We start from the raw sequence: 23,438 nt of genomic DNA on the forward strand, positions 1-23,438 counted from the left end.
TAGAGTAAAATCCAAAGTCCTTCCAAGGCCCCACGTGAGCTGATTGACATCTTTCTTCCTCCATCTCCTACCCCAACACACCCACACAAACATAAGCTCCACAAGGACAGGCTCTTTGCCTGTTTTGTTCACTTCTATATCTCCAAAAGTTAGAACAATATGTGACATGCAGTAGGGGCTCAAATATTTGTTGAACAAAAGTTTTTTCCTTTTTTAATAAGCTCCCTAGGTGTTTATGATAGAAGTTTGAGAGCCACTGATCTGAGAGATTAAAAGATTTCTTAATATAAAGAAAGTTTGGGTTAGGTGGGATGTCATTTAGTCTGCTAAGGGATTAGCAGGCTTCGTAATACTTGAGCAACATCATATAAAGAATAAGTGATGAAATTCTTACAGGCCTGCTTTAAAAAATACTTTCCCTGAATTTAGTTCACTTTACTGTTTGTCCTATGTAGTTAATATCACTTATGATAGACCCTTCCAACTAATTAAAAGAAGATAAAATTTTTACAGTAACCATTTGAAAGAAATGCTGGCTTTAGCAAAATTTTTGAAGATTTTTCTTGGAGGAAGAGGAAGGAATGATTGCAAATATATTCTGGCAAGAAAATGGTTTGTGAGACAGATCCTTTGAAGGGCCTTAACTTGGTTGGAACCAAATTGTGACATGTAATGGAGAACAGGAAGATGCTTTGTGATATTAAAGGCCCTGAAGAAAGTGAGCTCTTTCTGGCCTGGGTCAGTAAGAATAATTTCAAAGAGGAAGCCTGGATTTGGATCTTGAGAGTGGCTGTTTGCTTTGACAGGATTTGAGTTTTAGGCAGAAGCAATAGTGTGACTCAGGGCAGGACTGTGTTGAAGGTGTGGAAGACGTTGAGGAGATAGCCTAGGATGGGGCTTCTGCTAGGGTCTGTTAGGGTTGTGTTTACCTGCAAAAGTTTGGGGTTTTTTTAAATGTTTTAATTAAAGAAGTGTGTGTGTATGCAAGGTTTACAATAAAAACCAGCAGTTCCCTATGCCTATCCCTTTCATTGTTTTTAGCTGAGTTCTCGTGCCTGAATGTTTTTTACTGAGAGAGAGAGAGAGAGAGCGCACGCAGCACATGCAGGCACAGAGTGGGGGGCATAGGGAGAGGAAGTCTTAAGCAAACTCTTGCCCAGTGTGTGGAACCTGTCTCATGACCTGAGGTTATGACCTAAGCCAAAATCACGCTTAACCAATTGAGCCACCCAGGTGCCCCACCCTAATTTTTTTTTTTTAGCTGTTTCTTTTGGCACATAATGTGGTTATGCTATTATTTTTCTTACTGTCAAATCTAGACATAACAGGGAAGGTTTTGAACAATTCATGATTTTGGAGCCTTTGATCTCTTTTACGTTGGGGGAATTGTTCATGAGAGTGGGTGTTTTAGTTGATCAAAACTGATTTTTTTCTCTTCTTTCCAAAGGCAGTAACATATTATAGATTTTACATTTAATCGTGATTTTATGGTACATTATCTCATATAAAGAGCTATGTTTGATATGCTGGTATTTAGAATTTTTGTATTTGTGATAAAGAGTAAGATGACCTTTAAATTTACCTTTCTCAACTGGTTGTTGTCTCATTTTGGTATGGGGAAAATACTGCCTCAGTAATTAGGCAGTGTTTCCTCTTTTTATTAAAAAAATTACTGTACCTACTCAAATGATTAAAAAATAAATTCAGTAACAAACACAACCGTTTAAAGTAAAGAATGTTATCATTAGATTTGAGGTCTCCCATATGCCTCTCCCTAATCCAATTCCTTATCTCCTCCCTCAGATAAAACTGCTTATCAAATTATTATTCTCTTTGTAAAAATTTTAAATTCTGTTTCTATCACTAAATAATATATTATCTTTAAACTTTATTTGTACTTTTTTCTCACTTGTGATAATGTTCTTAAAATTAACCTATTTGTTGTATATACCTATAATTTGTTCATCTTTGTGGCTATATAATACTCATGGCTATGTCTCTATTACAATTTATTCTGTATGAGAACATTTAGATAGTTGCTAGGTTTTTGCTTTTGCAGTGTTTGCTGTAAACATTGTTGAACCAGGCCTTCTAGAAAACATGTGTAGAATTTCTCTAGGCCAATGACTTTCAAACCTTCTTGACCCAACCCAGCTAGAAATGCATTCTACATTATGACAAGGTGCACACATTGATACGTATATCTACAAGTAATAAGTACCTGAAACAGAATTTTAAAAATAATGGCCCTCGGACATTTTCTGTTTGTATGTGTACTTTTGAAATGCTAGTCCATTTTGCCACTGGCCTTCATGTTTTTAAATGCTAGTCTTAACTTTGCAAAGTTGTTTTGCAACCCATTGTAAGGTGTCTGTGGGTCATGTATTGGAAGAGTATGTAAGGATTAATGTCCTGTGGAGTGGATGGTTCTGTATTCCTTGGTTCTGTACCCATTGTAGCCTGCTACCAGTTGTCAGGAGAAGGCCAGTGCGTAACAAACTGTCTACCTGACAGTTTATTATCATCAACACATGGTTAAGCCGTGTGTAAGTAGGATTCTGAATCAGGCCTGCTAGGGCGCTCTGTCCTTAGGGTACAATTCTGGTCCAGTGGCATTGGCCCTCTTGGAGTGATGGTTGTCCCCCGCACGCCTTCCTTTTTACTCAGACTGCTCCTAGACTCACTGACGTCTTTGGGTACTGCTGTCATCCTGAGTGAAGACTGCTCCCTGACTGTTCCTGTGTCAGAGCTCCCATCTCCTGTAGTCCTGATCTTCCCCTTGCCTGTCATTTTTATGGAACACATCCTTTAGTATCTTCTTGAGAAAGGAAGACAGGGAAGTAAATGTTTGGTCTTGCATGCCTGGAAGTATTGTGGCTGGGCATAAAATTTTGTGTTAGGAATAATTTTCTTTTAGAATTTTAAAAGCATTTCTCTGTCACATTCACAGTTTCGGTGTTACTATTGAGGAGTGTGAAGCCATGTTGATTCTTGTTCCTGCACATGTGATTTCTTGGTTTCTTATCTTGGAAGCTTACAGAGTCTTCTTTTTGTTACCAGTGTTATAAAATTTCATAGAGATGGATCTTGTTGTGGGTCTCCTTCCATCCCTTGTGCTGGGCACACAGCAGCCCATTTAATCTGTTGATATGTGTCTTTGAAGACACAGAGATTTTGTGAATTATCCTTTGATTTTTGTCTCTTCTGTTTTTCTGGGTTCTCCCCCCTCCCACCTGTTATAGAAATCCTTTAGTTTACATACTATTCACTCTTGGACCAGACTTCTAATTCTTATGTTTTCTCCTATTTCCTATCTTTGTCGTCTTGCTCTACTTGGAAAGATTTTGCCAACCTTATCATCCACCGTTCTATTGCGTTTTTTCTGTCTTTAATTTTAAGAACTGTCTTTTTTCTCTGAATGCACTTTTTTCTTCTACGTATAACTTCCTGTTTTGGTTCAGTGAACTATTTCTGTGAAGGCATCAAGGACTTCTTTTGTGTCTTTGGAATTTTTTTCTCTTTGACTCACTATCTTACATGTTAGAAGCTTTCCTCGGTTGTTGGGAAATCCTTGGCTGCTTCTCATGGTAAGAAACTGGGATCTAAATGCTTGTTAGAGGCTCCTGAATGTGTGAATGGGGCTTGTTAACTTGGATTTCACTGAGGGGTGATCTGGGTGGCCTGTTTGGTCATAGTTCTGCTGTCAGTAGATTTAGAACTTTACTTTTTGGCTGACCAGATTCCTCACAGAAGAGTCTATATAAACTACCTAGAGGACCCAGATCTGGCTCCCAGGGTTCTTGGGATTCAGGTAAGGGAAGAGAGCTGGGGAAGGGAGGGCATGTCTCTGAATTTTGCATGTGTTATATGTATGGACTGTCTCTAATTCCCCTGGTGCTGGTGGCTTTTGTAAAACGCCCAAACCCTCACCTGGTGGTCTAGTCCTCCATTCCAAGAGGTTTTCTGTTAAGTTCTCGAAATCAAATCAACCTAAGTGGGGGACCGGGGTGCCGGGCAGCCTTCATGGCAGGAAGTTAGAAGGAAGGGAGATGTTTAATGCCGCTCAAGAGCCTTTACTCATCCTCCCTGTTTTAGCTGCCACCCCCCTCTTTCCCCAGTTCTAGGGGAATCTGGTGCTGCTTTTAACTCAGCCTTTTCATGTTTTCCACTACTGGCTTGTGATTTGGCCTTTTATGTTCTGCTAACTGAAACACTTTGTTATTACTTATGCATCTGTTTTCCAGCTTCCAAAATTTTGTTGCTGTGTGTCTCTTTTTTTCCCCCCCCATACGCATGGATTCTTTTTAAATCCTTTTATTTTCTTTTTAATGGAATATACAGAGAACGTATAGTTGCTTCTGATTTTGGTCTGATATCTTGACCCAGAGGTCACTTCTCACTCTCTTAGAAATTCTTTCCTACTATGATGTCACAACGACCTCTGCTGTAGCATGAGTTGCCTGGCCCTCACATTTAGGCCTGAAAGGCCATCCTCTCTCTGCTGATGGGCAGTGCAGTGCTGCCATTGTCACATGGGACTTTTTCTGGCCTTTCAACTAGAAGTACCTTGGCCTAGGCTGCACAACTTTAGGACAGTTCTCACAGTCCAGATCTTCAGTGCTTTGAAGTCACAACTGGGTATGAATTCCAACCCTGCCTCTTAATAGCTTCCCATCGGTAAAATGCGGCATTGCCAGTTGCTTGGCTTGGAGAGAAGATACCTGATGAATCAGTCACTAGTAAACTACAGGTTTATTTCATTTTCTGATTCAGTTGCTTTGTAATCCGTTCTTTTTCATTATGGGCACAAAAGGAAATGCTGCTATTCTGTGTTGTTGGAAAGATGGGAGAGAAGTATTTTTAAACTGAACTGATAACTTACATCTTTTAAAAGGGAGGTGGGCTCTCGTACAATGGATATTCCAGGCATTCTGTAATCAGATTGCCCTGAAAAGGTTAAGGCAGACGGATCTTATGTAGACCATAAAATTATACTATTTTTTGTGTTTTGTGTTTGTTTCATCATAGGATATATGATTGGATGCCTGAACAGCCAAATATATTCCAAGTGGAGCAGTTGGAACGCCTGAAGCAAGAATTGCCAGAGCTTAAGAGCTGTTTGTGCCCCACTGTTAGCCGCTTTGTTCCCTCCTCTCTGTGTGGGGAGCCTGACATCCATGTGGATGCCAACGGCATCGGTAATGTTGAGAGTGCTTAGTTCTTACTGGACAGAGGCCATCTGGGGGCATGCACCACTGTTCTGGGTATTCCCTTTTCATCGTCGAGCATCGTCTTATCTACGCCTTCTGGGTTTCTCCGTCCAATGAAGCAATAATGAAGTATTTTACTCTTTTCACTACAGTTCTTGCTCGAATTTCAAGTATGCTATTTAAAATCACTTGGCCAGGTATAATGACCAGTCAGTCTCTTTCTAGTGAGAAAATTTATTGGTTGGCAAACATATTAAACGAAATATCTAAACATACAATGTTAAGCAGATGTTCATTAAAAGCATAGTGCTTTGAAATTAACTATATAATATATTTACAGTTCTTACAGCTTTCATTTGATCAGGTCTGAAACATTTAGCACTTGGGGAACATGACTATGCATAATTATACCTGACCACGGAAAAAATAAGTACCTCAAATGCATGCATTTGCACCGGTGATTCCAGCTGCACAAATCTTTGTGCCATCTATGTATATATGTATTTTTTACATGGATTGACATGCACAGACAACATTTCCATTCAGTATGAACCTTGAGGCTGCTGCCATTCTCCCACTTAACCAAACCAATGCCTGTGTAAACAGCCTGGAGGTGATCCTTGAAAACTTGTTTCAGAAGTCTTTCAAAAATTGTTTTGCATAAATGTTAAAATGCTGCAGGGTAATTTAATGTACAAAATACTAGAAGTATGTCTATATAGTTAATAGAGTAGATCATAATGTAAAAATCCTATTGAGTGCATGCTTTAGGTTTTAAGCATGAGATTATACGCGTTTACTGTAAGTCCTTGCATCTGTGGTGCTAGGTGAGTGTGAGAAGGTGTCAAGGACTGAAAATATTTTGTTGCTAAAAAAAAAAAGCCTGTTTGTAGGCATTTTCAGTATGCTTATTTTAAGTGTCTCTCACTACCTATTACACACCGTTGCTTTGTGGGTTTGTTGTGTGTGTGTTGTACAGTAGTTAAATCTCCATGCAGAAAAATAAATGTCCTGAATTCTCATATTGGTATTCTTTATTGGTTAATGTATATGAGGCATGTAATTTATTTAGAAATGTAGAAGAGCCTTCTAAATATATGTGCGTGTTTTTAGGATTATACAAAGGTTTCTTTCGTTAGATGCTGATTGTTTTGGCATAACTGTAACTTAAGAATGAATGTTAAATAAAATATACAGATTTATTTTCTTCCTTATAAAACGAAATTTCAAGAAGGTATTACTTTTGTAGAATTGATTCTATACTATTATTATGAGAAATTGGAATTTAAGAATTGGAATCCTGCCCTAAAGTGATGGTTTCTTTGCATCTACTTTTTCCTGCGTGTTCTGCACTAGGCAACTTACTCACGCACTGACATATTTTAGTACTAGCTGAGAACCTAAGACTTGGAATTACACGTTGTATCTTTTTATTTTTTAAAGCCAAACAATGCAATTGTGGTTTAGTCTTAATTGTGTGAAGACAGGCTTTGAACTCCTGTGCTGTTGGACTGTAACACCATTATATTTAATGGAAAAGAGTTTAGGAAATGCAGTCTTCTGCAAGTGTTCTGTATACTTTTCCCACGTTGAATGAGATTTTCCCATGCTTTAGTGTGAGTTAGGCAGTTTTAGAAAACTCCTAAAAAGGAATTCATTTTCTTTGTCTGTAGACCTTTGTACAATACAGTGACCATTACCTTATGGTAACTTGATCAGCCGTAGGTGTGCGTTTCTGATCTTGTTCGTTTGCTCTCCTCCCCTCTGCCTTTCCATCCAGTGGCAATGCAGCTCCATGTTGAAGACTCACAGACCATTAAAGGAAAGGAGAGGTGATGGGGAGAGGGGGGAGTTTCCTGAACAGTGTAATTTGCTGCGAAGAACTTAACAAGGACTGCTTATGCCCCAGACAGAACCTCACTGCTCCCTTTCTTTACCTTCCCAACCTTGCAAACTAGGGTTAGCAGACAGTTGAAGCATAGCAGTAGCTCCCCGTTGCTAAAGGACTGAGTCTAGGCTTCCTTATCACTAACTGTTGCCCTGTACACTCTGCTCCGGCCACATTGTACCCATGGTAGGCCCTGGCCATGCCATGCTCCTACACTATGCCCTGTCTGTAGCCATGTGCCCTCTGCCTGGAAGCCCTCTCCTCCCCACAGACACTCTCTCCCTGCCACGTTCCTTTCTGCTGAGCCATCAGCCTCTCTGGAGTTCTTGCTGGAAGTTAAGCAGAAAGGTGTGAATCCATCTCTTACTCCATAGCCGTATGCTCGTACCTTGATCATGCCTTGCGTCCTAGCACATTCTTAAGTAGACGTAGTTGTTCGTCTCACCTACCAGGCTGCGGGCTCTTTCAAGGGCAGGGAACCCGTCTTACTCTCTAGTTCCACAGTGCGCGTAACACGGTAGAGAATAAATGTTGGAATTGTTGGGATAATATAATTTGTATCAAATGTCCTTTTGAATTAAGAGATTTAATTATGTTTACTAAGAATGTAAACTTAGGTTTACATTTTTTGACAGTTGGAACAGTTTGTTGATGTCCATTTTAAATGTAGAGGTATAATGTTAAAATCATTTTATATTTTCTGGAAATCGAGTGCAATGTTCGATAAAATGCCGCCGTTGTTCTCTGGTGTTTTCTACTCTCTGGAATTATGTACTGTAACTGACTGGATGTAAATTTGAGGAATACAGCTCATTCCTGTGTTGGTAGTGCCTAAGGGCTACCACAGCCACCCATGACCTCACTCCCATCATCCCTTGTGTTTTCGCCCCTCCAAACCCCACACTTACGCCTACCTCAGTGCCGCTTTCCTTGTCCGAAATGCCTTCTCTGTCTTCCCTCTGTGTCCAACTCAGGTGCCACCACCTCCATAAAACTTGGCTCAGCTTTTGATCAGAATCATGATGCAATCAAATGCTTACAGCCTGTCAATCTCACGACTTCATTTCGCAGCTGGGCTGCTAAACCCAGGGAAGTTAACTGACTTACCAGGTTGGGACTAAAACTGGGTTTTGTGATTCCTAACCCCGTGTTCTTAAACTACGCTGCCTTCTGAATTCTTGTGGCATTTGTTAGCATGTGCTTTCTACGGTCTTTTTATGTGCCTGTTCTATTTCCCTAAGATTGTAAGCCCCTTAAGGGCAGGGACTTCTTTGCATTTCTAGCACTGCTATCATGTTCTCTCCTTAGATATGAACTAGACAAATAAATGGCGGTGGCAACGATCCTAGTTTCCTCACTCAGATTGTTTCACAGTCTGCATACAGTTTTGTATGGCCTGCTTGGCTATGTCGTCTGGAGTGTGTGTGCTCGTGTGCATGCGTGTGCATGTGTGTCTGCATGTACCCTCGTGGAGTTCCCACTCTGCCCCAGTTGTTTAAGGTCACAGACAGGTTACCGTAAACCAATTTTCTGCTCCGTGCTGAATGAGGACAACTGTGGGACCCAATGGAAGGTGAGGTCTAGTTTCTCCCGCAGGCCTGGTTGGCCCTCCCTGGGCTGATGGACCTAAGTCCCGCAGCTGGTGGTCTGGGAGTGCGGGATGTGCTGCCTTGGGTAGGACTCAGGTGACCTGTGGGCCCGCTGTCTCATTAACCCTGGTGGAGCGTCACTGCCCTTTGTGCCTCGGCACTTCCTCTTCATAGCTGACCACATTCTGTTTCACGTTTCTACTGGTTTGGTACTCTGGGTTGGCAGTGGAGGCCTTTAATTCAGATTTGGATATAACTCACTCCTTTTGCATGTTAGGTTTGGATTGTGTATTTTGGGGGAAGGAAGCAAAACGTACATATGAAGAACATTGATTATTTTGTTCCTGAGTGGAAGTCTATTCAAATATAATCTGTGAGTTTATATAGTTTGAGAAATGGATTAGAAATGTTTAAAATGCAAGAGAGCATATGATTAAGAGCGTTTTATATTTTCTGTGTGTTGGAGATTAGGAAGAGATAATAGGTTAAAGCAAGGCTCTTGAGCCATTGCAGAATGGGGTGGATAGAGGTCAGGGTAGTTGTGAAGCCTCTTTGGGGTATGGCATTTGTAAACTCAGAGGCCAGGGTAGTAGTTGTGGAGTGTTGAGAGAATGAAGGAACCATCCCGATAATGGAAAGGATTTTTTTTTTAAATGGATTTTAAAGGAAAATTAGGGAAATGTACTTTTTTAAAAATTTTATTTTTTTTTCAGTGTTCCAAAATTCATCATTTATACACACACCCAGAGAGATGTACTTTAAAATAATGAGGAAAGTAGTATTGGTACAGGAATAATAAATACAAAGATTAGTTTATCTAATCAAATTGGTCCAGACATCCATCTTACCTGCTCAGACCAAAAACAGAAATGCAGATGGGATAAGTGAGTTTCTGAAACTTAACTTGCACGTGTGCAAAGCTAAACTAACATAGTAATGTCACAGGAAGAAAACTTAAAAGTGTATAGCAAAAGTCTGTCCCAGCGTTTCAAGTGTGTCTCTCTGCAGCCTGGATTTCTCCTGTTAAGCTCAGATTCACACATCTAGCTCTGTGTCTGCATCTTCACTTGGAGGTGTAATGGGCACCTCACGTGTGTACCGCCAAAACGCTCTTCTTCCTTCCTGTAAAACTGTTCCCATCCCACTTCCTCCAGTGATCTATGTCACAGTCAGCGATACTCAGGAGTATTACACTAATCACAAGTTACCAGTAAGAGAAAGCTCATGGAACTTTATATTATGATATGTGATAGGTCAGTTGCCTGTTTCTTTTCAATTAAAAAAGAAATCGCCCATGTATTCTTTTGCTTAATAGCATAGAATCATCTTTTGTGCCAGAAAAGTCCCCTTGGGATTTTTTTGAACAGTGTTGGATTGATTTTCTAGATTAATATGTGGGAAGGATTAATGTTTTAAAAATAGGGTTTTCCAGAACACAGAGTGTGCCTCCATTTTTTTCAGAATTTTTACGTCTTCTAGGAAAATGAGTTTTTTCATTTACGTGTTGTATACTTTTTCTTACATTTGAAAGAATGAGTTTTAATTCCCATTTTCCTTACATATCTTCTTCAATAATACACAGTTAATTTTTGTTTATTGATCTCATCTGTAGCTACTCTGCTGAATTCAGTCAAAATATTTTGTTATTTAAGTATCTGGGATTTTCTAGTTAATCGTATCTGCAAGTACATTTTTCTAATTTTTTAAAAATCACAGCTTTTTCTTTATCTTGTCTTATTTCAGTAACTAAAAACAATTGTAGGCATCCTTGTTTCTTTACTGACTGTAATGGGAAATAGTATGATGGCTTCTGGGGTTTCTATCAAATTAAGGAAATCTCTTCTTCATTTGCTAAAGAATCTCTTCTTCGCCCCGCCAACCCCTCTCCACCCCCAAGGCGTAGGTGTGGAATTTATTCAGTGAGTGTTTGAGGAGTTAGAAAACAATCATTGTTTTTCATTTAATCTGTTAATTTTTCATGAAGTGAATGATGCTGATACATTTTCTAATGTTGCATTACCTTTCAATAATTGGTATAAAACCTATTGTTCTTTTGACAGTGATTGGCTGATCCATTTAGAATTTATTATCTATATTCATAAATGAGATTGACTTAGTTTTCTTCTGCTATTTATGTCTAGTCTTAGAGACCATCAGGATCGCTTTATAAAGTCACTTGAGTTAGCCTTTCAGGTTTTTCTGTCATGTGGAACAGTGTGTATAATGTTAGTATCCTCTGTTGATGGTTTGATAAGCACTCCTATAAAACTGCATATTTTCAAGTGTTTCTTTTCTGCCCTCACAGTTTCTTCTTTAGTCCTAGCCTGTTTGTGTTCTCTACTTTTTTATTAAATTTATATTTGGGGGGAAAAGCAGGCAGTTTTCCTAGATTTTAAAAAAGTTATTTGTCTACATACAACCATGTGTTGTATGTAGTCTGTATTAGTGTGGTGTATATATTATATAACGTAATACATATACACACATACAGATACTGGATATCATATATATGTAAAATCTTCTGAGATACAATCACTTTTTTGTTTTTAATATTTTCTTTGACATGAAGTAGGGAGTTATCCTTGATTAGATTGCCAAAGATCTTTTTTTTTTTTAACTAGGCTTTAGTAGTATTGAGCAATGTTTTTACTATTTCATTAATCACCGCTCTTAAATTTAGTGTGTAAAATTCTACCTAATTTGATTTATTTTGTACCTGTTCTTGCTCCTTGAGTTGAATCTATTGCAATACTAAAAACAGTCCTGATTCTATAGCAGCAGAATAATAGACTTGACCTTGGAAAAATATGTTTTAGTAGAAAGGGAACAAGAACTACTTTTTGAAAAAGAAAAAAAAAATCTGTATAAAGAGCTGTTTTTCTGTAATAATGGAAGTATGCACCATGTAAAGTATGAACCTTATATTTTAGTTTTTAGCTAGTCTGATTGAACTGAATTCCCTTATGTTGTAATTCTTTAAGGGATAACCATGACCAAATATTTTGCCAAGGGCTTGTTTAGGAGAATAAAGCAGCTTCTGTCTTCAACGTGCTTATTATTTAGTTGAGGTATTACATGTTTTAAAAAATGAAAGATTGGGGGCACCTGGGTGATTTGAAGGTAGGGCTCCTTGGCTAAAACATTTGAGATGCCTATCAGACCTGTGGGGGGTCGGGGACGGTGTCGGGGGTGGTGAGGAGGACATGATTGATTTCCTCAGTGTTGTCTTCGAGGTCACTTGTTTACTTTCACTGTATCTAGCTATTTTTGTTTCCTCTTTTTGTGGTTTGCCCATTTTCCCTGTATATTTGGAGAAAAGATTTGTTTGGTATTTTGTTTTGTTTTCGCACAAACTCACCAAATCATCATACGGTGTTAAAATTCCCGCCATCCCAGAGCGTCGTGGTATAGGTTCCTCCTCCCCAGAGGGTGCCAGAGTTAATGTGTGTGGTGTGTGTGGTGGAGGGGTAGGGTTGTCTAGCTGCCCAGTGCCCAACTCCTACTTTTTGGGAGCAGTATTTTGGTGAGGGTGGCAGATGTTCTCTCTCCCCTGTTGGGTACAGTCTTTGGGGACCTGAAAATAAAATGTCGTCCTTTCCCCAGCCAAGGACTAGGTGCATGAACAGAGCCAGGCCAACTGGACCCTGGACTGTCTTGGATCACTGTATATTAATCAGAACAGCTGAAGGATAGAATAAGTACTTAGACTGTTTGCCTTCTAGAGCAACTTTAGTTCCTGCAGTGAAGCCCATAGGATCTTCCTACTTGCTCCTTTGGACCTGTGCTCGGGCCCTCCCTTCACTTCTGTGAGATCACCTACATCCCTCTAGTAAATTCCTTCCTTCTACTATTAGAGGCAAATTTTGTTGTTTAACACCCAGGGAAGCTTGACTGGTGGACCACGTAGCCTTACAGATGTGTGTGTAAGTGCTCAGATACAATTTTTACGTACTCTGCTTTTCAGGATGGCAGTTTGCATTTTCTTCACGCAGGTCAGACACTCCGTGTACTTGGCATGTGGATAGATGAACAACGGGGTAGGCCACATCTCAGTTAGCCAGCCCGTGCTGTTGCTGCCTGGTGAACAGTGTGGCCAGAGTGACTTCTCTATCCTCATGGGTGCCCTGCTTCCCCTGTCACCTCCCAGTCTTGTCTCTGGCCATCCAGCGCTCATCTCCTGTCACACCTCTCTACTTGGTGTCTCAGAAGGCACTTAAACACTCTTCGTGGTATATGCTTTTATTGTTATTGTTATTATTATTATTATTATTTTGCTTCTTCCTGCAAGACCAGGTCAATGGCCTGAAGCCTTTTCTGAACTCCTGAGCTACAGTGCAGTGCCTTTCCCCAGCCCCTGCCCTAAATGCCCAGAACAGCCGACAGCTGCTCACTTAACAGTTGCTTGCCTTGTCACTTGTGTGTCTGAGTCCAGGACATAAAGAATACCCTGTTTGACAGCATGTCAGAGAGGCTTATCACCGTGCCTGATACATGCACACTTGCCTTCTGTCCTATGAGTGTCCATCATGGCATTATGTTCACACCATTTCATCCATTAAGTAAGTAGATCTCATACTCATGCAGGAGATACATTTCATTACCCAACACCAAAGGTAAAGAAGAAGCCACCTTCCCTCCCCTAAAAAAGATTTGTCTCCATTTTTGCCTCAGAAAAACCTTCTGAAGTCACTTTTTTCCCTGGCTGGTTCTAGTTCTTAAGGAGCTGTCAGAAACCTTATGAGTTGTGAATTGGAGAGACCAAGGTCCTGCATGTCCTCAAGGACAGGAGCCTGGGCCTCTGATGACAGATTTAGCCGCCTTGTTTATAGCATACATGAAGAACTTCCTTCACTAATGAAACTTTTGTTTTGGTAGCAGGAAGTCTCAGATATTTTTAATTTCTGAGAACTAAGAAAAGCCAAAATCAGCCTAACATCAATCAGAGGTCATAACATTCTCTTGAAAATCTCAAATGGCCAGGGGCCCAGCAGTACAGTAATATTTAAATATTTAATACTTTTCTAGCAGGTGAAATTGTTTTATACTAATGTCAGTTAATATCCAGAGGAAGTGAACTGAGCTGAATATATCGTCTCTGCAAAAAATTTCCAATATTCTGAAGATGAGAATGGTAAATGGCTGCTTCCTGCCAAAGACAACCAAGAAGAGAAGATGTAAAGCATTGGGACAGGGTTTATATTGTCAGGAAGGGTTTCCTATTGAGAGTTACTAAACATGAACAGGTGGCACTTCATTAATTAGTGGGCTAGGGAGCTGGAACATTAAAATCTCGTACGACCTGTAAAACAAGAGAATGAGCAATGACTGGATTTTCCTGTGACTTCATATTTGAGCTGTTTTCATGGTTTCTTTAATATGTACTTAGCATACAGCCAGCCATTCCCTCCTGTTTATCACAAGAAGTGAAAGCCTGCGCCCACATAAAGCCTTGAATGTATATCACAGCATAGCTGTGAGAGTCCCAAATCGGAAACAACCTATGTGTCCGTTAAAAAGCGAATGGATATAAAACCTGTGGTATATCCATTCAATAGAATGCTCTCCACCAATACAAAAGAACAAACTATTAATACAACATAGATGAATCACAAAAATAATTTTACTGAGTATAAGAAGCAAGGCAAAAGTTCATACCATATAAATCCACTTACATAAAATTCTAGAATATGAAAACAGCACATCAGCAATGGCAGAGGAATGGGGGTGAAATGGGGAGGGAGAAATGGGTTATACAAAGACTTGGGGAAATTTGGGGGAGTGATATGTTCAGTATATTGATTGAAAGTTCTTGTCTTAAAAAAACTCTTCGTATCCTAGCTCCATCTAGATAAAACTAGTGGTGTTTGGAAGATAAGCCGGATCTCCCAAGAAAGGTTGTTAGAATGGATTCTAGATCACAGTGTTGCTGTAAGGTGGCAAAGTATACCTTGACTCTCAAGAGTATCCATCACGTTCATGCAGGAGGTGGCGTTGCTCAGGTTTGTCTGGGTCAGCCCGCCGGCTTACAAGGCGTGTTTGCTAGTGGCGGCAATCACAGAGGGCCTTTGCCCAAGATAACAAGCTTTTTTCTCCCCTCTGGCTTCGGTGATTCCCTCGGGCAGAAAAGAACCCAGAGGACCTTTTCCTGGAAAGTAGGGACTAGGATGTGATTCTGCAAAGCGCCAGCTTGCTTGGGAGTTTTAAAAAGCATACTAAAATAAGGACCCAAATACTTGGGCTTCCGTTGTTTGGAACCCATACTCACATAGCGAAAGTGAGCATAACCTGGCGGTTTCACATGAAGGGAAGATACCAGTTGAAAGTGACTTGTAGGAAAACAATTTTTTTAAATTTCCAAAGCAATTTATTATTTAGTAAACAAAAGACACAAATATCCACAAGCCTACGACCTGAATGTTACCATTAGTATAATTTGGTATAATAGTACATTTTATTTTTAGTAAAATTGATCTTTTTTCTCATTTTTTGACTTAATATATAGTGAGAAATTGGACTCCTTCCACAAAGATGGAATAGACAGACTTCCCATATTCTCGCGGCTTGTCCAACTAAAAATCCTGAACATTCTGTGTAAAACATAAGACCTGAAGCCAGAGAGAAGACAGATTAGTTAGGGACCTAAGGACTCAAGGAACTCCAGGGTGGTGAGGTCCTCAGGTTTTCTTTTTGCCTCATCTGTCCCAGATAATATCAGAGAAGCTGGCAACCAGGTAACACCAAGTATAGAAAAAAGAAGAAAACAACAAACCAAAACAACAACAAAGCCTTCTCTCCAACCCAAGAACCAGGGAAAAGGGCAGGCTAGCAAGACAAATCTTTCAGGCAATAACTGCTCTATTCCGATCAAATGCCACGGGAAAGCCTGCAGCCCCGTCCTCCCCCTGCCCTCCAGCCAGTAAAGACCGAATGGAGAGCCTAGACTTCACCCCGCCAGGCTGAAACTGACACCCCAACCCCCTGCCAAGATGTTGTCAGAGAAGGCCTAGTGGGAACCTGTCGTCCACGTCCACTTGCAATAATGAGACCCCTTTCTCCTTCCCTTCTGGGATGGAGGCAGAAGAGAGCCAGGAGAATCAAGGTTCTCAGCAGTGCCCAGCGGTAATGAGGCTGCTTTGTCACAGGGGAGCACTCCATGGGGAAATATATATGATGTTATATAATGATACACGCATGTTGAACGATAAACCATGCCCAAGTTAATCAAATGAATGAATGAACTGAAACTATAAACATTGGGGACCTAAAAAATGAAAATGATTATAAATGTGCACACATGAATTTTATAGGGCATGTGGCCAGCTCCACAGACAGATACCGTCTGAAAAAAAGAACAGTAACTGAAGTCACTTATTTCTCTTCCAAGTCAATACCACACTGTTCATGGGCTCCTGTTCTTGAAAATGGTGAATGAATGGGAAAGGACAAAAATTCAGGATGGCCTCCTCCCACCCTGGAATGCATTCTATTTCCGTCTTTGCTGATGTCAGTTACAAAACACTAGTAATTCTAAGATAAGGAGGGAAATGTCCGTCTTCTATCCCTCTCCTGTCTCTTAGTCCTTGACCACCTCCTTATTCATTGAATTAATGGCAAATTCATGGTAGCTGGTCAGCTGTCACAGTCAAACCTGCTTCTTTTGGGGGGACCCAGATCTCTGAGCTAAGGTGCCCTCTGCTGCCTTTGCAGAGAGTGGCCACTGTGTCTTGCCCAGAATGGCAATGCCATTGCCACCCCCCAAACAGCCTGCTGCCCTTGGCTCTTTTCGAAAGCTGATTCCAGAGAAAGGGGATTCTGTCCAGCTTAGCAGCTACCACTGTCTTCTGCAGGGAAGGGAAGAACTGACTGTGTTTCACCAGAGCTCTGGAAACATTTACCCTGCAGGGTGGCGCATCAGAGCCCATGCCAGGCTGAGGATAAGCCAGCCCCTGCGCAGGACACACACTGGGTTGTACACAGCACAGGGTCCTTACACAGCCGGGTGTGGACTGCTCTGATCCCCGGCCTTGGGAAGAAATGGTCTGGTCTGATGTCAGAAATGCCTGATGCCACAAATGTCCCTTCCTGCAGCCTTGAAAAATAATCGTGTTTCGGCAAACCAGGATCATCCACACGGAATAATAACTAATAATAAAAAACAATAAATCACTCCAGGCCGAAAGAAGTGTGTATTAATTTGCTAGAAGTATGTAAGTAGTATAGAATTTTTCTATAGAACATGAAATTAGAGTGAATTCTAAGGTTTGTGTTTTATCCAAATTTTCTTTTTTTCTGAATATTTTTTGCGGACAAAAGCAATGTTCAGATACCACAGAAAACTCAAGTGTACAAAACTGGTACTAGGAAAAGAGTTTGCAATTATAAAGGTGGGTATTTTTCTTTGCCTCACGAATCATATTAGGCAAGGGGGTGAGAAAGCAGAGGGAAGGTGCTGGGGAAGGGAGCGGGAACGGGAGTAGGTGAGACGCCAGGATCCTTGTGTCCCATTTCCTCCCCTTGAGGCAGTTACTGAATGAGCCCCCAGAGAAGTAGGGAGATTGTAGAACACCGGAGACCCCACTGCTGCACAGAAATGGGGTTGGGGGCATTAGTGGTAGGGGGACGTTGTCAGCAAGCTACCACTCAGAAGTCATTCCCTCCCCAGAGGCCCAGCAGAGCACATGTGCAAGTGTCCTAGGGCCAATTCCTAGGAATGGAATCCTATATCAAAAGCCACGTGAATACCAGGGCTGTGTCTAAAAACTCCTTGCCTGTTAGAAACAGATGATGTTTTCATAAGCAAAATGATATTCTGCCATGGATGTGCTTTAAAATAACAATCTGACCAAAAATAAAATGGGGATTTGGGATCCTGGGGATACGAGACAAGAACGGCAGAATGTTCCTCATTGTTGAAGTCGATGGGTGGGTGCTGTATCCGTCTGCTAACACCACCTCAGCAAAGCCCCACAGAGCAGGGGCCTTAAACAACAGATTTAATTTTTCTGTTCTGGAGGCTGAAAGTCCAAGATCAAGGTTTGGTTTGGTTTGGTTTGGTTTGGTTTGGTTTGGTTTGGTTGATTGATTGATTGATTGATTTCTCAGAGAAATCATCCATTTCCAGCAACGTGACAAATTAGATATACTGAAACAGCTTCTCACCACAAAACAAACACTTATTTAAAAGAATAAGGCTCAGTGGGTTGAGCCTCTGCCTCTGCCTCAGTGCCCAGGACACTCACCTCCATTAGCTTTTGTTAGACCATCGACCCATCAAGTGCCCAGGAACTATCTACTCCATCTGTGGCTTGAGGACCAAGCAGTGCCCTAGAAATGATGATGCACACACAGAAGAAACACTTTCAAATGGGCGGCTATTTCATCAAGGAGGAGATCGTTGCTTTACGTTTGCAAGTTTTTATTCATCACCGCCCAGTGAGGCAGGTGCTGTTATTACTGACATTGCCCAGAGAAGATGAGGCGGCTGGTCAGTCCGGAGGGAAGTCACGCAGCCCCTGACCTTGACACGAGCATGGCAGGAGGGGTGTGGGGCGGGCAGGAAGCCACAGACCTGCGGGAGCTGCAGGACTTGGTGTGGGGGCACCGTGGGAGGGAAAGGGTGGTGACACCGACTCCGAGTGGCTGGATGCCGTGGCCATGTGCTGCTGGATGGCATGTAGTGACGTCCCCTGTGGGTCTGGCTGGTCTGCATTGTCTGGGAACGCCCGAGGGGACGGTCACATTGGCCACCAGGTATATTGGTTTGGAACTGAGCAGGCTGACCAGGAAGAGATCAGAGTCATTACCGTGGAGATCTGCCTGCCACGATGTCACGCGTGTGTGTGTGTGCGCACACACACACACACACACACACACACACTCAAACGAGCCAGGAAAGTTCCTTTGCATTTTGTTAGTCAGAAATTCCAACACTTAGCAGTTTATTAGAGTCATAGACCTATTTCAAAAATGCAAAAACTTCAGGACAACGTTTTCATAGTGTGTACGATGGCATTCTGAAGCCAAAGGTAGGATGTTGGATGTATTACACAGGGCTCTGCAGGTGAAAGCTTAGGGAGACATTCCTACTCTCCTCCTGCAGAAATTCTGACCAACAGCCTATCAGAAATTCTGGGGACTCAGTAATCTAGAAATCAGCAATCAAGGAATAAATAATAAAGGAATAAAGGAATCAGGAATATAGAAATATAGTTAACTTAAAAAGCCACTTCTCTGTATAGTCTTTTTTTGGAAACACAGCTATAGAAAGGTTTGCCTCCAATCAGTCCTGTACCTGAGTGTGGGTCAGTTTCCAGTTGCGGGTGCTGGGGAATGTTCTCATCAGCAAAGAGGGCAGGTGGAGTCTTTTGGGGCACAGGATACCTGGGCCTTGTCCTGCCTTCCAGAATACAGGTGTGCAAGACAGTGTGGGGAACAAGAACCCAGGGAAACACAGAATAGAGGAGGGTGTGAAAGCCCGTCAAAGAGAAAAGAGTTTCTTTTCAATTAGTTTAACAGACTAAAAAATAAAATAAAGGCCACAAGAATCCATGAGAGAGAATAGAGTCAACGTCAGCCTGGGACCCTCTAGGCCACTCCGGGCTCTGGAACCTGGAAGGAGTGGCTTCCCCTCCTGGGAGCAGGGAGGATGGCTCTGGGCATCAGGACAGATCTCCACTGGAGTGGTGATGTCACCCCATGGTGTGAAAGCCAGGAGCAAGCTCTGGGGAGGGCAACAAGGGAAGGGAGGGGACAGCCCATTTCTCTGTGTCCCTTGTGTCCGAACCCCTGAGACTAGGTTGCAGGCCCTTGGAACCTAGTGGTGGGGTGGGGGAGCAGTACTGTTTGGGCTTTCCTAAAACACCGAAGGGGAGATGGGGAGGTGGGTCCAGGGACACTGTCCTGGTATCAGGAGGACTGTCGCCAGTAACTGCTTCTCCCAAGAGGAGACATTGCTCACCCAGTATTGTATAAACCTTTACTGATTTCCTACAATGACAGGCATCACAGAGTAAACACATGTCATCTATATATATATATATATTTTTTTTAAGATTTTATTGATTTATTTGACAGAGATCACAAGCAGGCAGAGAGGCAGGCAGAGAGAGGAGGAAACAGGCTCCCTGACGAGCAGACAGCCCGATGCTGGGCTCCATCCCAGGACCCTGAGATCATGACCTGAGCCGAAGGCAGAGGCTTCAACCCACTGAGCCACCCAGGTGCCCCTCATCTATATATTTTTTTAAAGATTTTATGTATTTATTTATTTGACAGAAAGAGAGAGAGAGCACGCGCACAAGCAGGGGGAGCAGCAAAGGGAGAAGAAGTAGGCTCTGATGAGCAGGGAGTCCAGTGTGGAACTCGATCCCAGGACCCTGAGATCATGACCTGAGCCAAAAGCAGACTCTTAACTGACTGAGCCACCCAGGTGCCCCTACATTTCATCTGTATTTTAAGAGGTCTTCACCATCAAATAAGTTTAAAGTTGAGCTGCGTTAGGGGTGGTGAGAGCTCCCTGGCTCATCGTGAGATGGGATGGTCACCAAGGACCTTCCTCAATGAGATGACTGTTAATGCTAATATTAAAATTTAATGCATGTTTGTTGCAAACACTCATTGCCTTGTTCTGACCCCATCATCTAGCCAGCTTCACCCATGGTGTCACAACAAGTTCTGGGCTTCCCTCCAAAACTGGGTGAGGGCTATAGGAAGGCAGTGGGAGGGAGTGAGAAAGGAACTTATCAGTCTGGGGCCAGATGTTTTCTAGACGGTCTGACGGCAATACGCACATCCCCACGGCAGGCCTCACTGATAACCCGCCCCCGGCTGACTCACAACTGGAATATCCCCGTTGTGGCTTCTGGGCAGTCAGTGGCCACAGAGGCACACCCTCTGCCTAACTCTGAGCTCCACCCATTCTTCCACGCCGAGCCCACCATCCCTACATGAGGAGCTGGTCACGCCCTGCCCCCACCTGTTACAGTGAACGGGGCGGGTGATGGTCTGATCCCATTTGGAGGCATGAATATTTTGATACACAAATGACAAAGGATATCATCATCATCCTGAGCAATCTCAGGACAAAATTGTTTTACGAGTTCTTCGTCATGCTAAATAAACAAGCACAGGACTTCCAGCTTGTTCAAGTGGACTTTTAGCGAGTATGTGGGCACTGGGTAATTTTACTCCACCTTCAGGCCTCCGCTGGCTCTCCATGGCCTCCCCTCTCTTCCTCATCCTCCCTAATTCCCCCACATCAGCTCTGAGCTTCAGTCCCTCCTGCTCCTACTGCTCCTACCTCTGCTGTCTGTCCCTTGTCTCTAATCCTCAGAAATGGAGGAAGAGTCAGAAGTGGACAACAGTAGGTGGAAAGTTATTCTTTGGATGTTGGAATCCAGAACCTGCCTCAACGGAGCTTATCCACCTTGCACCAAGGGCACCAGTGTTCGGAGAGGAGGGGATAGATAAAGGAATGCCTAAATTGACACTGGATTCTTCCAAAGGCTGAGCTGAACCTCCAGAATGTTCTGATTTCTTCCCCTTCCTCTCTGTTTCTGCCTCTGTGGTTATGAAGCAGCCGTATTAAAACCAAAAACAAAACTAAAAGCAAAGCAAAGCATGAGATCTGGGCATGCAAAGGGCTTCCAAGGCCTTAAAGAAATGAGCCATACAAAACTCATAGAGTTTTGTACAACTCTCAAGGTATCTTGCTGATCATAGAGGTGTCTAAGACCAGTATTTAATGACCATGACCGTTAGTCAGAGGAAAGGCACAGACCAGCCCAAAGGAATAGGGGGTATAAAGAGAGGCAATGGAATGTCTCGACCAGCAGAAAATAGATGTTAACAGGTCTTGGGCAGGGCATGAGGGAGACATGCATGGGCATCTCACTAAGTCAGAAGCAAAGAAGGGGTCAAAGGCTAATGGAATGAAGTCAAAGGGACACACGAGCCAATCTGAAAGGATTTTCACTCGCCTAAGACTGAACAGTTTTAGCACCGACATGCATATAATGTCTATAATGGACAGAAACATCATAATGATAGGCGAACAAAATGAAACAACAGAAAATTCTGCCCTTGTCACCGTTAGATGTTTCAAGGGCACAACCCAGTTCTCTGACAGTTGTTAAATAAATGGACAGAATCGAGCATTTATCCTATCTTTACTGAATCAGCTGCATTTCAGGAAAACCTAGTAGTTGGTAAGGAAGTCTTCCATTTTAGCAGCTAATAGACGCAAAAAGAATGATAGAGTCCAAAAGCCCACCAACCTCAAGCACCATGAAACAATGAGTGCAGACGGTGATCATCGCGAGATGCTAGAATCACCCGTGGAAGTGGATGGGGAGCTTTTTCGTGGAGGGATCAGGCCAGCGCCACCTGCGCCTGCCCAAGGGTCTTAGCACAACCAGAGATAGCTGGAAGCTATTATATGGCCCCCGATGGATAGCACCAGCAAATTCTCCACTGGCCTCCTCTCAATTTTTCTTGCCTCCAAACCTGAATCTGAATCTGAGCCAGTCTCTGCACCTGACGTCCAGTGCACAGGACATACAGGTAATGGAGAGCACCATGAGATGTGGAGGACACCCCAGGAAATTTAAAAAAAAAAAATCAAACCCAGAACACGGAACCTTCTAGAATGCGCCACTCTCTCTAAGAAATCAGTGGCATTAAAGCCAAAAGAGAGAGAAGACTGCTGTAGACCAAAAGGGACCTCAGAGATATATAACCAGATGCAAAGTGTGGACCCTTTTAATCCTGATTCAAACAGCCCAACTTTTAAGACACCTTTGAGATAAATGGGGAAATGAATATGGACAGATGTTAGGTGATATTAAAGGAATCATCATTAATTTTATTGAAAGTTTAATGGTCTGGGGTTTTTACATTTTTTAAAAAGATTTAGTTTATTTATGTATTTATCTGAGAGAGAGAGCACGAACCAGGGGAGAGGCAGAGGGACGGGGAGAGAGACTCTCAATGAGACTGCACTAAAGACAGAGCCCAATGCTGGGCTCGATCCCACGACCTTGAGATCATGACCCAGCCTGAAATTAAGAGTCAGTCACTCAACTAACTGAGCTACCCAGGTGCCCAGATTTTATTTTTATTTTTTTAGTATTTTTACCTGAGTTCAAGAAGCATGCTTAAGTGCACAAGAAAAATGATGTATCTCGCATTTGCTTTGAGACAATCCAGTACAAACAGAAGCGGGGGGTAGATAAAACAACACTGACAAAATGCTGATAACTGTAGCTGAGTGCTGAGTATATATGAGTTCATTATACTATTTTTTTTTATTAGTTGTCAGAGAGAGGGAGAGCACGAGTCGGGGGAGGGGCAAAGGGAGAAGCAGGCTCCCTGCTGAGCAGGGAGCCAGATGTGGGGCTCAATCCCAGGACCTTGGGATCATGACCTGAGCCAAAGGCAGATGCTTAACCCACTGAGCCACCCAGACATCCTTCATTATACTATTCTGTCTACTTTTGTATACACTTGAAATTTTCTTTAACAAAAAGTTAAGAGAAGGCAGTAACTGGCCAGTTTTTTTAAAATTTAAATTAATTAACATGTAGTGTCTTATTAGTTTCAGAGGTAGAGTTCTGTGATTCATCAGTCTTATATAATACCCAGAACTCATTACATCACGTGCCCTCCTTAACGTCCATCACCCAGTTACCCCATCCCCCCACACCCCTCCCCTCCAGCAACCCTCAGTTTGTTTCCTATGATTAAGAGTCTCTT

The 23,438-nt window shown here is 42.2% G+C and overlaps 1 protein-coding gene across 3 annotated transcripts in view; it reads left to right on the forward strand.

Annotated features, from left to right (window-relative positions):
* The window catches only part of GPCPD1 (glycerophosphocholine phosphodiesterase 1), a 54,081-nt gene extending 45,622 nt beyond the window's left edge, over positions 1–8,459 (forward strand). For 2 of the 3 annotated variants that reach the window (XM_047744330.1, XM_047744331.1), the window contains exon 20: positions 5,029–8,459. In XM_047744330.1, coding sequence (XP_047600286.1) covers positions 5,029–5,218 — 190 coding nt within the window. In that variant the 3' untranslated portion in view covers positions 5,219–8,459. Of the gene's footprint in view, positions 1–3,739; positions 3,812–5,028 lie in introns of all 3 variants that reach the window. The other variant, XM_047744332.1, reaches the window with a different exon arrangement.
* The last annotated feature ends 14,979 nt before the right edge of the window (positions 8,460–23,438 follow it).

Source organism: Lutra lutra, chromosome 9, assembly GCF_902655055.1.
Source record: "Lutra lutra chromosome 9, mLutLut1.2, whole genome shotgun sequence".
Taxonomy (NCBI): domain Eukaryota; kingdom Metazoa; phylum Chordata; class Mammalia; order Carnivora; family Mustelidae; genus Lutra; species Lutra lutra.